Below are 14,905 nucleotides of genomic sequence, written 5' to 3'. Positions count from 1 at the left end.
TTTTTTTTTTTTTTTTTTTTTGTGCCAGGGTTGAACTTGGGCCCTTGTGCTTGCAAGGCAGGTGGCAGAACCACTGAGCCACATCCCTGGTCTGCCTGGATTTTAAAATGTCCTTTTTCCCCTTTACTGTCTATTCTCAGATTTTACATTTTAAATTTGACTCACTGCTAACAGATACCTAAGTAACCTCGAATTAGTGGTAATGAACAGAGCAGAGAGAAGAGCAAGTTAACCCTCTAATTACAATTCAAGAATTTGCAATGCCCTAAATCACAAGAAATGTTTTAAGCATACCAATTAAACCTATCTTTGCCTGGGGTTGAGTATACTGGTTATGAGCATAACCTGTCTTACCACAATTAAAACAATATATTTATGAAGAAGCCTATTTTCGTTTGATGAAACTAAGCACAGTTTAGGCAAGCATGGAAGACTTACAGCTTTAACTGTCCACATCAGGCCTTCAAATAGTTTTCAAGGTTTTTAATAGTCCAAACAACCCCTAATGTGTGTTTGCATCCTTATTACCATTTTCAAAAGCCAGCTGTAATACAACAATCTCTGCTGCTTCGGCATGTGGATCTGTCAGCAATCAGCTTCTTGCAACTGAGCTAAGAACTAGGCATAAGGCTTCCATGAGTGTGTAAAAACCTGAGTGGGAGTACTCTCCTCAGGAATAGTTGCCCAAGCTCATTTCATCATGAGAGCCATTTGCTGATAAACCTAATCTGGAAAGATTACCTGTTGAATTAGATCCGAGTATGGGCCTTTTTCTAAAAGTGTACTTGCAGTAGTCCCAGCATGTTCTGCTGCTCGATTCTGTCACACTTGTTCTGTTGCTAACTCTTGAAAATTAACCTTAAAATTCAAATATTGTCCCGCAGAAAGGCAGAACCTAGCCATATTTAATGTCTAAAGGTGCTAAGTGCAAAGTTCCCAACATAGATTCCAATAAGCCCAATGTGAATGGTCCTTGAACTCTACTATTCACAACACTAGATTTTAATACTTTAAGCAACTTACACTTCAAAGGATGAGGCTCATGAATATTCTATTTGGGTTGTTAGGATTGGGATAAATAGTAATCAGAAATGCACATATTCCAAAGGGCTCCTTTCTGAGTGCAGCTTCTCTGACCAATTTTGACGTGGATACATTACTTCAGAAATGACTGTAGATGTAGGAGCAGGAGGAGGAGATGACCTAGACCTCATTTTCATTTTTATTCTCTCCTGAATGTGTGCTCGGTGTGGGATATTTCCCCTTATCAAAGGACAAAGGATTGCATGGACAAAACCCCATGCGAAGAAAGCATCAGAGGATATAACAGAGCCCTGTAAATGAGTATGCTTTAATTTATATCTTACTTGATCCCAATTCTCCACATCTGATGTGCCAATCTGAGGGAACCAAAGATTATATTTGACAACATCTTGTAACATAGAAGAAAGCAACTGAATACTGTCTTGAGTGCCAGACTGATGCAAAAGCATTTTCTACAAATACACATAGCATTGCTTTTCAGTTGACTAATTCTGCCCCAATACCCTGATTGAGAAAGTTTTCCATGTGACTTACTTTTATTTCTTGCCAGCTGGCTTGTCTCCATTTCAGAAATCTTCCTTACTAATGAACTGCACTAGCCACTACGCTCGATTACTCCCAGTCAGGTCCCTGTTTTGACAAGACTTGTAGGTAACCAGTCTTCTAGGAACATCTAACTGGAGGGAGTGAACAAGGATTAAAGACAAAAATGCAAAAATAATTTGGAAGAGGGTTGCCAGGGGACTCTTGCCTAAGATGGACAGAAGAGCCTCAAACTGGTAGTGTTCTTCACTTTCATTAGATTTGCACAGAGAAACAAGCGAACATGTGAACCAGGGCTCATGTAAATTTCATCAGATTGTCGTGATATGCAGACTACACCCAAATGTGTATTTTCTTTAATCGGACTTCAGCTGTAATTGTTTCTGTCCCTAAACTGGCTGGCACTGGTTTGCTAGCATGCAGCTCAAAGAGGTATAGCTTGCTGTCTCCTCCCTTGTGTCTCAAGGAGAGCTCAACCCAGGCCTCAGTCTTTCCACCTCAGCCTTTTGATTATTTTCCCACAATTTTACCAGCAGCCACTGAACCCAGTTAGGTGCTACAGTGCTTCTCTATTCCTATACAACTTGGAGGGAAGGAAAAGCACACCCCCCAAAACACGCAAATAAACCTCTCAGTATAGTTTATGGCATGTAAAGTTTAAACATGAGTTTCACTGAAGTTTGAGTCTCTAAAATGCAGAATACTTCATAAAAAAATAAAGCTTTTTAACTAGGTAGTAGTAATTTTTTTTCTAAAGAGCCTATTGTATACTGCGACCATCAAATAACGTAACTAATTCATTCCAATCACTGGACTAGCAGCTACTTAGTAGTATATTAATACCAGGCTACACAGAATTGAAAGAGAAAAAGAGATCTCTGAGGATTTGTATTTGCATTTGCTATTGTTCTAAGCCAAAATAGCTGTCAAACTCTGAAGAAATTGTGTGGGGTCCTGTTTTCATTGATTTGAAGGCTGTCTTAGTTACTTTTCTTGTCACCGAGACAAAATATGTGACATCCCAAGTTAAAGGGGAAAATGTTTATGTAGTTCACAGTCTATATAGGTTTCAGTCCATAATTGGCTGGCTCCAGGGCAGGGTAACACATGGTGGAGAGGCAATCTCATGATGGCAAAAGACAGCGAAAGCAGCAAGGGACCTTAACAGCATCTTTCTGTACCTTCTTTCCAGCATTTTCAGTTTTCAAATCCAGGAGATCATAATTTTCTCTATCTAGCTTTACGTCTTTGGGTTTGTGATGTGACCACCCTGCACCACAGGACCCACTGTCTGTAACCCTGTACTGTTGCAGCTGTCCAAGTGGAGGTATATACTTGCTCACACTAGTAGTTGGGAAATGTAATCAGACCTTTAGTCTCTGCTGAGTGTAGAGGACATAGGGTGGGACTCAAGTGATCTGTTGGACTCAACCACTTAACAGTTTACCTTGAGCTTTACTAGCAAAGCATTTCTGTTTACGTACTGAGTATCTCGGGCATGGCTCAGGAAGGTGTCATTTCAGTTAGTTGATTCTTATTTGCAGGAGATACTTTTGTATGTTTTTTTATTTGCTTTATACAGACTATTTTTGCATACCTTTTAAAAATTTGAAGGTTATATTTACTTTTTTTTATATAACAGGGATCAAACACAGGACTTTGTGCTTGCAAGGCAGGTATGGTGCCACTGAGCTAAATCCCCAGACCTGAATTCACTTTTGATGTTTTTTTTTCCCTAATGAAATCAAATAATAAGTTCTGGTTATTTTCTTTTATTAGTGAAATCAAATAATTTGTGGTTATTTTTGAGAAATAATTTTGTGCTACAATCTATAAAAAGTCTTATTGTAAGTTCATTAGACATAATTTTTATAATTCCAGAATTCAATGACATTCTTTTATAATACAAGATGGACACATTTGAGACACTGAGACTGAATAAGAAGGAAGGGCGAAAGATGTGCACAAAGAAAAAGTGAAGCAGGGAGAAATGTTAGCATATTGGAGATGAAAAGTCTGTGTTATGAAATGGAATGACAAAAAAGACTTCTTATTGCCTCCTTACTATTTATAGTACAGGATATGAAAGAAAAATGAAAATAAAAAATTCCAATAGTGTTCAATGATTATAATAATTCTATGGGTGGTGTTGACAAAGTTGACCAAAATTGAACAAGCTATCTTATAATCAAAAAGTGAGGAAAAATATTACCATAGACTGTACACCTTTTGGACCAAATAATATGGAACTTGCTAGTTATGTATGCAAAGGAAAGTGGTTCAAAAAGTCAGTTCAAATTTAGATTAAGTCTAATGGACCTCGTAATTGAAAAATACAAGATAGTAAAACGCCAACCAGGATGTCTATGTCTTAGCAATGTCTTCATCATTACATTTAATGGGTAGCTATTTTATCAAAATTATACAACAAAGAGAGAGAAAAAAGCAAAGGCCAACATGATTATGTAAGTGTGCTGTTCAAAGAAAGAAAATAATGCATAAAGAATTCAGAAAGAGATTACATACAACTGTTCAGATTGTAACATGATGAACAGGCAGCTCTTCAAGGCAGAGTTTGTGGGACTGGTGGCACTGGTACATAGATATGATGGAGGAACTTTTGGAAGGTTTCTTCTTCATGTCTCTCCATGAAACATGTCAGCAGCTGAAGATGGTGAGAAGATATGTTAGAGTTTTAAAGAAAAAGATGAAGGTACAAGTAGTTACATGGCAAAGTGATAAAAGGGTAGAAAAATACAATATGATCCTAATGCAATATGACCCTGATGCAAAATAAAAGGCACATTTGAACTTTATAATATAAATTTAAAATCAGTAAACATGGAGGTATTTCTTTAACTCCATTCAGCTCTATTAGGAAATGGACAGAGAAATCAGAGATTTATCTAATCAATGTTATGGTTTGTTAAAAAATGAAAATGTTACAAAAAAGCCAAAATGACTTGAAAGTATATGGAAGGGAGTACTTACTATGGCAATAAAAATCAATAAAGACAGATAAGCACAGAAATTAGAAGATAAGAGAGATAAAGAATGGTGAAATATTTGGCAAAAAAGAAAAAAATCAATGCATAGTTTATAAATTCCAGTCAGGGAAGCACTACTGGGTCCTGGTTACTGATGATCCAGTCCTTGAAATTGATACTGTGGAAAGTATTCAGTCATTGGTTTGACAACATCTATGTTTCCCCTAAAATATCACCTAGCCAGAAAATAAGTGCTGGTCATTACCACTAATACTGTATTAGTCAGTGCTTCCAAGTGCTTGCAGGGCTGGGGCAAGGCTCCTGAAAGGATTGTGTATGCTCTGAATCAGATTTAAAGTAGGACAGAGAAATTTACAGTGTCCACCCACAGAGTCAAATGTAGAAGAATGCAAAAGATCTATGTGCAGAGTAGATATCTGAAGGATCCAGCTGAAGGCCTGGAGCCCATAGTAAAGTCCTGCATAAGTCCTCCTGAGGCTAAAGAATCCTTAATGAAAGACTGAGAGGTCTGTGTCAGGAGGCTGAAGGGTTGGCACTAGAAGGTAAAGAGTCTGCTGAAGATTCTGCACCAAATGCCAGAAGAAAATGCCCCAGGCAAAGGCAAAGACCAGAGATTTTCTGAAGAGAACAGCCAAAGATCCTCCAAGGAAAATCAGTTACAATGAAACTCTTACTTACAAGGAAAATTGGCTGAAATCCTTCCCTCTTATTCTCCTTTGTATACCATTCTGACAAAAATCCTCTTTAAAGTGGGTCTTCCCATGGCAGCAGGTATAACAATTCCCAATTTGAAACTATACTACAAAGCCACTGTGATAAAAGCAGCATGGCACCGGTAAAGAAACAGACCTGAGGATCAGTGAAACAGACTGGAAGACACAAAAACAACACCGGATGTACTCAGCTACCTCATCTTTGAAGGAGCTGACCATCCCCACTGGAGGAAAGATAGCCTCTTTAATAAATGGTGTTGGAAAAATTGTATTTCAACCTGCCAAAGATTAAAACTAGATCCTTATCTTTCACCATGCACTAAACTAAAATCCAAGTGGATTAAAGATCTAAATATTAAAAAAGAAACACTAAACTTGCTGGAAGATAAGTTAGGCAGAACTCTTGAAGACATTGGCATAGGAAAAGACTTTATGAACACATCCTCAGTAGCATGGGAACTAGCTCAAAGAATCAACAACTGGGATCTCATCTTATTAAAAAGCTTCTGTACTGCAAAAGAAACCATCAACAGAACTAAGAGACAACCTACAATATGGGAAAAAATTTTACCAGCTGCTCCTCAGATGGGCTATTATCTAGAATATATAAAGAACTCAAAACAATCAGCACCCACCAATATAAAGACCCTATTAAAAAATGGGCATCTGAAATGAACAGACATTTCCCAGACAAAGAAGTAAAAGCAGCAAGTAAATATATGAAAAAATGTTCCACATCACTGGTCAGATGAAAACAACACTGAGATTCCACCTCACCCCACAAAGAATGACTACTATCAAGAAATCAACCAATAACAAATGTTGGCCCAGTTTTGGGGAGAAAGGATCCCTTCTCCATTGTTGGTGGGAGTGCTGGCTGGTGCAACCACTATGGAAATCATATGGAGATACCTCAAAGAGCTGGGACTAGAGGTTCCATTTGACCCAGCCATCCCTCTGCTGGGTATCTTTCCAAAAGAATTAAAAGAATCATATCACAGTGACATATGCACACCTATGTTTATAGCAGCACAGTTTGTAATAGCTAAAACAACAGTCCATTTGCCCATCAGTTGGAGACTGGATAAAGAAGATGTAGTTTTTCTATAAAATGGAATACTACTCAGCCATAAAGAATGAGAAATTAGATTCATTCATAGGAAAATGGATACATTTTGAGGCTATACTCCTAAGTAAAATAAATAAGTCACACATGTGTAAATACCAAGTAGTTTCTCTGGTGTGAAAAACTGTAATAGCACATAAGACCCTAATGAGATTATTGACAATGTGAAATAGAAAGAAAAGGCCTAAAGGTGTAGGCAAAGTGGGAAGGGTAGGGGAAAGGTAATAAGGGAAAAGAAAAAATATGAGAAAATGAAAAAATGGAAATAAAGTGTTTGTAAATGGGGAGGGAGGAGGGGTCGAAGGGAGGGCAGGGATAAGGGGAAAAAATGAGAACCAAGACCTGTCATGTAAAGGTACAATATCCCAGTAATGAATGTAACTGTACAGTATACCTAAAATGTACCAATAAACTAAAAAAATAAATAAAGTGGGTCTTCCACACCTGGAATGATGTTGACACAATTTAGCAGGAGGTTCCCACTCAAGATGACATTTAATCAATTAACCACACGTGGTGATGGCCAGTGTCTTCAAGAAGATTATACCTCACTTTTCTTGCTCAGTAAGTACTCTGTAATAGCGGGTAAGCCAGGGGAATTGGGGCTAGCCTTTTTGATCTCTACTCTTCCAGGCTGATTATCTTCTAGTTAGGTCTTATTTTCAGGGAAACATGATAGGATATGTCCACAGAAATGAGTCCAGCACAACACTGTTGAAGAAGAGAATGTTAAAAAAGCAGAGATGCCAATATTTTAGAAGTTTTTTCAAAGTCACTGAAATAATCCATATATTATATACTTTGGAATTAACCTAACCAAGGAAGTGAAAGACCTCTACAACAAAAACTATGGTATTCTTAAAAAGAATATGAAAGAGGACACCAGAAAATGTAACCCTATCCTGTTCTTGGTTAGGCAGAGTCAATGTAATAAAAGCAGTCATACTTCTAAAACTGATATACAGATTTTTAAAAATTCCACTCAAAATATAAATAGCTTTCCTCACTGAAACAGAGAAAACAATGCTAGAATTCATATGGAATCAAAAGAGACTTAGAATGGCAACAGAATTCCTGGGCAACAAGAATAAAGAAGGAGTCCTCATAGTCCTGAATATGAAGTTATATTACAAAGCTATAGTGATAAAAACAACATGGTACTGGCACCCCCCAAAAATGTATAGATCAGTGGAACAGAATACAGCATGCAGAAACAGTCTCAGGTACATGATGGTACTTGATCTTTGACAAAGTGGCCAAAAATACATACTGAAGAAAAGGTAGCCTCTTTAATATGTGGTGTTGGGAAAACAGGCTATCCATATGCAGAAGATTGAATCTAGACTCATGTCTCTCACCATATACTAAACAAAATCAAATGGATCAAAGATAATAAATGCTAAAACCAAAACTCTTTATCTGCTGGAAGATAAAATAGGTAAACCTGAAGTCATAGACCTAGGCAAGAATTATCTACACAGAACTCCAATTGCACAAGAAACAGTACCAAGAGTGTCGAAGACTATAGAAGAATCAAAGCCTAATTGGCCTCCACTGTGAGCACAAAACAGAGAGGGTGCACTCAGGGATGATTGCATATTAGGGAAAACTTAAGACAGCTGAGGTTGTTTACCAGAGAATGTATTAATAGACAGTGGAAAACAGATGAATGTTGTGTTATTTTGACTGATTGTGCCATGTTTGATTGGATAAAAGTGAAGTGAGCCAAAGGCTTGGACTCCTCTGTCTCCAGAGCATGAGTCCCTGGTTGCCTGAGGATAGGCTGACTCAGTTTGTCTTTGTCATTCATCCTTGTCCCCACCCCTATCAGAGAGAACAAAGTAGAGCATCTGGGTCCTGGAGCAAGGTCGGAGGTGGGGTTGGCAACAAGTGGCACCCCAGCGTGGGGCCTTGGACTGAGGCTTGTCTACACAAGTCAACAAATGGAATCATACAGAATTAACAGTATTATACTACGAAGGAAACATCCAACAGAGTGAGGAGAGAACCCAAAAAATGGAAAAAAATGTTTGCCAGGTATGCTTCACACAGAGGGCTCTTATGTAGTATATGTTAAAAACAAAAACAAACACCCAGAAAAATCAGACCCCCAAATTAAATATCCAATCAAAATAGGCAATAAAATGAATGGACACTTCTCAGAAAAAGTTAATGGGCAATAAATACCTGAAGAAATGTTCAACATCAATGGCCATCATGGAAATTCAAATCAAAACAACAGCAAGATTTCATCTTACCTGAGAAAGGATGACAGTTATCAAGAAAGCAAATAACAATGCTGATGAAACTGCCATGAGTCCAGGATGGGAATGGGCTAAGCAAGCTTTCTAACATTGTAGGTGGGGATATAAACTAGTACAGCCAGTATGGAAAGCAGTATGGAGAGTTCTCAAAAAACTAAAACTAGAAATTCCATTCAATCCAGCTATTTCCTTTGTAGGTATCTTCCCAAATGTGTTAAAAACAAGATATTACAGGGATGAATGCACACCCATGTTTATAGAAGTAAAATTCATAATAGCTAAAGTGTAGAAGTGTACTATCTGTTCATCAATAGATAGTGGATAAAGAAAATGTGGTATTTACACACAGTAGAGTATTATTGTACTATCAACGAGGATAAACAAGTAGTATTTTAGGAAAATGGATGCCTCTTGAGACCACAATGTTAGGTGAAATAAATCAGACACACACAATTTCTCTTTTATGAGAAACTAAAAATACAAGTAAAGAGCAAAATAAAAGATAATAGGAAGTAGGGAGACAGATCTTTCTCAAATGAGAACAAGATCAATAGAGAGGAAAAGAGAAGGAAAATTACTAATTTTTGTTTTGTACACATACCATCTCCCTATAAGAGATGTCATAGTTATGTACAGCAGTATGTACTAAGAAAAAATAAAAACTGGGAAGTAATATTGTAGGAGTACTGTTTTGAGAGATTGGCTTCAAACCAATAGTTAAAATTATCAGTAAGTAATTGAGATGGGCCGATGAGTTGCTAGATCATTGCAGGAAAAGATGGATAAGTGATGGAATGAATGTCATTATGAGATTCAACATGGGATTCTCAGAGGAAAGACTGTGAAAATGAAAAAGGAAGAAGCAAGTGAGGCAAAATGAAAAAAAAACAAACAAACTTCCAGTCTTAGTGCAGTAAAGAAGGGTAAGGCAGCTTACATTTATCACAGCTGCAAAACAGGCAGTTCATGCAGGGTATACAGTCTGGTTAAGTCAGAGCAAGAAGAGGAAGCCAAAAATCTGGAGCAAGGGTAAAGATAAAGTGAATTTTACATATTAGAAAGGAGAGACAAAACTGAAAGTACCCAGATCCATTATTAATGACCAGGAATTCACTACCTTTTGGTGTGACTAGCACAGATAATTACCAAAGTAAGCTTAGCCGTAGTGATGGAAGCCCTGAAGAGGGAGATATAGAATATAGAGATTCTTTCCAGGAGCATGTAGCTTTCTGGAGCTCCTCTCCACCCTGGCTAAGTGAGGCATGGTGGGCAGTCAGTGGCAGGGTTTCTATGACCCTGAAGGTCAGCACCTTAGACATGCCAGTGGTACCCACTTGAGAACTCCAGAACAGAGCACTGTGCAGAAAAACTGCTGAGCACATGATCAGAAGTCTTATTTTTACCCATTTAAAATGCGTTAACTGTGTATTATAATACACAAGTGTCATACAATAAATATAATTATGTATTGAATATATAATGTGCCAGGTACTATGTAAGGCAGTTTAAATAAGCCATGTACTTCCTTCCCTTACATATTGAGGTCTAACTTTATAAATGTGGATGCTGAAGTTCCATAGGGTTAAATCACCAAGTTCATACTGCTATCAGATAGCAGAGATTAATTGGCATCAAAGCTAACAAGACTTCAAAAGCTGGTATTTCATCAGAACTGTGATAGCTGTATCTGAAGTAAATGTTAATAGACTTTAAAGCAAATTTTGCAATTCAGTTTATCCGCAAATATTAGCATAACACTGGTCTTCAATACCTGTTGCAATGTCTTTTCTTGGACCACTCTTAATTTTCCACAAGTCACACAGAAAGAGCAGTTTAATTATTTAAACAGAAAGCAATATGAGGGATATGCTCTTTGATTTTGAAAACTTAGAATTTATAATCACTACTAACAACTTGAGGGATTATAAAAGCTCTCAGTCAGTTTATACTGTTTTAGCTTTTTGCTGTAAACTTATGTATCTAAAACAAGTAGATGTGCCCTAGATGGAATGAATACTTGCAGAGATACCTAGCATGAGACACCCACATAGTCTTCCCACACTGAATGAAAGCCCATAAAATTGGTGGAAAATGTTTTGTGTTTCTACTATGAAGTTCTCAAAATCATGTGATACATAAAAATTATTGAGGTGCTTATTATAAAGTGTGTCTACTGAATCAGAATCTTCAGAGTGTGTGGTTAGTTCACTATTTTGATAAAGATGTCCCCGGGACATTCTGATTCTGAAAAGATCATTTTGCCCCAATTTTCCTAGCTCCATGTGTATAATTCCCAGCCCTCTGCAATTCTTAATCTATCTTTTACTCCAAAGCATTTGATTCTTCAATAATCCATACACTTTCAAGAACTAACAATGAGTAGAACTCATCTAAATACAGAAAATGAATATACACTTGTCACAACTGTGCTGTATTTGTCCTGCATCAGTGCGAAAGTACATACACACACACACCCAGACATTGATCATTATACTTGCAAAACAAAGTTCCATGTAAGAAGTATACTAAATAGTTTAAAATGTTTTAATTATTGGACTAAACTTAGTTTCTATTTAAAAATAGAACAACTTGAAACTAGGCCAAAACTCTTACATTTCTAAAACTTATTTGCTATGTGACTAAAGGAAATTCTAGTTGTTCTTCCTTCAGGTTTGATAAAAGAAAGCTATTGTGCAAAGTGTGTGCAGTCATTTAGGAGACCTAGCTTGTAACTGATGTGCACTTATTAGTCCATGTGGGATATGCAGTATCTTCCACATTATACTGAAACCCTAGCCAGTTACCAAGAAGAAAGTGTCTGTTTTGTCTTCTCTTTGAAATGTTAATATACCTATGGGCAAAATTTAAATATTTCCTTGAATTCCTTTTCTATTTGTAAGAATTTTAAATACTTTGGAAAATACATTATCATTTTATATCTAAAGAAAAATCACCAACTTAATTGAATAAACAGATGCAAATCATCCTTGGAAATAAAGCTTTCAAAGATAGCATTTACATAAAAATGTATAAACTCTGAGTAATTTTATTATAATCTTTTGCCTACTTGAGTATGTTCTGAATCAGAAATAAGTCAATTTTGCTTGTCTAGAACTTTGACCTAACTAGATGGTTAATCATCGTTGATCCCATTTTTTTAAAAAAGCAACTATTTAACAAGGGACTTTCATAAGGATAAAGGTTAAACTTATTGAGGTTGCTGTAGGATTCTTAGTTCAGGTAAGAATCTTTTAGATTCTCTAATTTCAACATTTCTTCTATATAAGAATTTCTCAGGCTGTCAAGAAAATATGTTTAGTGGTCATGATCCATATTACAAATTTTATGCTTTGTGTCTTTACACCTATTTTCTAAGCCTTCAGGATATATTAAGTATTTGTTCTGCAGACAGACGTGCCTTGGGTTTATTTAATGTAAAATAAGAAATAATATTGATATACTATAAAAATAAAGCTTTAAATCATTTTTCTGTTGTTTTCTAGACTAGTCTTAGAAAGTATACCTGTAGTTACCTTCTTGAAATGTACTACTAGACAGTTATTTTCACCAGCTTCATGCATAGAATTATTAGAGTAGGCTCCATATTTCTTTTGTTTCATCTTGACTTGATGGTGGAGGGTGGAAGTTAGTTGGTAAATGTAAAAAATTAGAATGTGTCCCAAAGTACCTCTACTTTCCTTTTTTCACCCCAAGTTTGACTGAGTTTAAGGGGAAAGAGAACTATTTTTCGGAAAAATTTTACTCCAATTAAGTGAAAACAAATCAGATCAATACAGCTCCATAGGCCAAGGCTAACAATGGGTCACTTAGGAGCACTGCTTTTCTGTGACCCCTGAAATAGTGAAAGCTGGACCCATGAAGTAGAGGTTGCTGAGATTCTGAATCCCCCATACTTCCCAGGGACAGATTGGTCTCTTTTCTTCAGGGAAGAATTGCCAGGGTACATCCCAATACCTAGGGCCTTGTTTTGCATGCTGTGTACCAAATATGCATTTCTGTGTGTCATTTGAACTCTAAAAATATGTTCAGAGAAAACTAGATTAAATACCTCCAAATTATACTTAAAATGCAATGGCAAAGTAGAAAGTGTTGTATGTAGTCAACCTATACTGATATTATTACATTTAAAAATGAGGCAAAAGCAATATAAAAGTTTAATTTTTGTATTTAAATTTTTTGTTCATGTAACCTAATTCTATATTATCTACTTGTCATTTCAAATTTCTCTCCACAAGTTTATCTGCCTAAATTATAAACTCCTTAAAGCTAGAATTTGTGTGGTTTTTCTTTTCCTGTTTTGTGCCCAGCATTTATTCAGTCCAATAGCAGAAATACAGTAAACTCAATATATGTTAGTGATTGACTGATTGGTTCATGTTGACCTTATGGGTTTTATTATTTTTAAATTACATATTATTACAATGAAATAAATTATCCTTCTTAACCCTGTGTAGGTGGTCATTTCAAATCAACCATCAGCAACAATTGAACATATCTGTGGTTTAAACATGGACCAATTTGAACATGTGAATGAAACAACAAATACAGATTCTTCAGGGAAAAGGAAAACTAGATGCTGTGATGCATTTAAGGTGGGATGAGTGTCATGGATCCAAACTAAAACAAGGGAAGTGGAAATTTTTATATCTAGAAAGGGCAACCAATTGTTTAAAAAAACATGATTTTTCAAATTAGAATTTTTTAATTGAAACATTCATTGAGCTATTAACAAAATGATCTATATATTTATTTAAATCTTTAAATATGATTGATATCTCTCTTTGATGATATTTTTGATGTCCAACTTTTCATTACTATGGAAATATTAGAAATGTTTTAATATCTTCACTTTGCTTCTTGACCAAGAGATACATCTGAATAAGAGGAGATTTAACTTAAAATGTAATGTTTAACTTAAAAATACTTTTAGGTAAACCAGTAAGCTTAGAAGGTTAATATCTTGTCAATCTTGACCTGTTTATTAATTTTCTAGAGAGGAACATTTTTTATTCTGAAAATTTAAGCAATATATATAGAAAGTACATACTGGTAATTAAAATACAATTATCAAAAGATCTGGCCTAGAGACTTAATCAATGACTTATCATCTCTTTAATTTTTCATCTGCAAATTGGCAAAACTAATTTGCACTTTCCTTTTGTCATAAAACTTATGTGATATTGGCACTTTCGTAAATTGGAAAGTACTTGGTGAGCACCGAGCAGAAGAAACCAAGACTTAGGAAAGAAGAAAAATTCGCCTGAAGTACTCTACCTTGTAATTTGAAAACCCTTAAACCCAGGATGCACTCTTTCAACCCTAAAGAGAAAATCTCAAAGAAATCGAAAAAATGAATAAGAGCCGTTTTTTAGTAATATTTCAGGTTTTTCACTCATTTGAAATTGGAGTTTTGCCCAGCTGAATAAAGACCACAGAAATGATAACTGCAGTTATGTTATGTATAAATTTCCTTTTAAATTTGTCCAGGGATCTCAAAATCTGTTTTCAGAGATTCCTGATAAGGTCTGTTCTGAAGAAACATTTGAATAATTTTAAGCTGAATGACAGTCACAGTAAAAGACATTGGTTCATTGAACTGAATTCTATCCTATTTTCTAAGGTTATATACTGAATGTTACAGTGATTTCACATTAAAGTGTATAGAAATATTACAACAAATTTGCTGAAGCAAGTATGATTTTCATAGATACCTCTGATAGCATATTTGGAGTAAAAGGCTGGGAACTGGGAATTAACAGTGTCTGTGAAACACTTTACCTGCAGCCCAATAAAGAAGAGAAGAGAATCAATAATAATAGCAGCTGGGACTTATTAAGTACTTACAATTATGCCATGCATCGCTCTGATGTTACATTTCTGTCAGTAGATTTATTCTCTATAACTCTGTCAACCAGATTTCATTGTTTCCTTTTGATGGATGAAAAAAACAGGTTTGAACAGTGTAAATGATTTCCCACAGGGTTCAAAGCTCCTAGGTAGTGAGTCAGGTCTGAGCTGAGAAAGTCTGATCCCAAATCTCATGCTTTCAACTCTATTCTGTGCTACTAAAGTAGCTATGGATTTTTAGAACGCTAGCATCTTTAACATTATGATAAATAAGAACTTGTAAAATAACTATTTAGTGATCTTATTCACTGCGTACTTTTAGAAGTTCAACTTCAGATG

General features: G+C 35.9%; 1 protein-coding gene across 1 annotated transcript in view; it reads left to right on the top strand.

Annotated features, from left to right (window-relative positions):
* The first annotated feature begins 11,854 nt into the window (after positions 1-11,854).
* Positions 11,855-14,905, top strand: part of LOC104856297 (solute carrier organic anion transporter family member 1B3) — a 55,507-nt gene continuing 52,456 nt past the window's right edge. The window contains exons 1-2 of the mRNA XM_010615656.3: positions 11,855-11,938; positions 13,174-13,311. Of these exons, the coding sequence (XP_010613958.1) occupies positions 13,228-13,311 (84 nt within the window). The 5' untranslated portion in view covers positions 11,855-11,938; positions 13,174-13,227. The remainder of the gene's footprint in view (positions 11,939-13,173; positions 13,312-14,905) is intronic.

The sequence above is a fragment of the Fukomys damarensis genome, unplaced genomic scaffold (assembly GCF_012274545.1).
Source record: "Fukomys damarensis isolate Sample0158 unplaced genomic scaffold, DMR_v1.0_HiC HiC_scaffold_19, whole genome shotgun sequence".
NCBI classification, from domain to species: Eukaryota; Metazoa; Chordata; class Mammalia; order Rodentia; family Bathyergidae; genus Fukomys; species Fukomys damarensis.
Note: the sequence above shows the minus strand (reverse complement) of the source record. Positions and strands in the feature narration are given on the sequence as shown.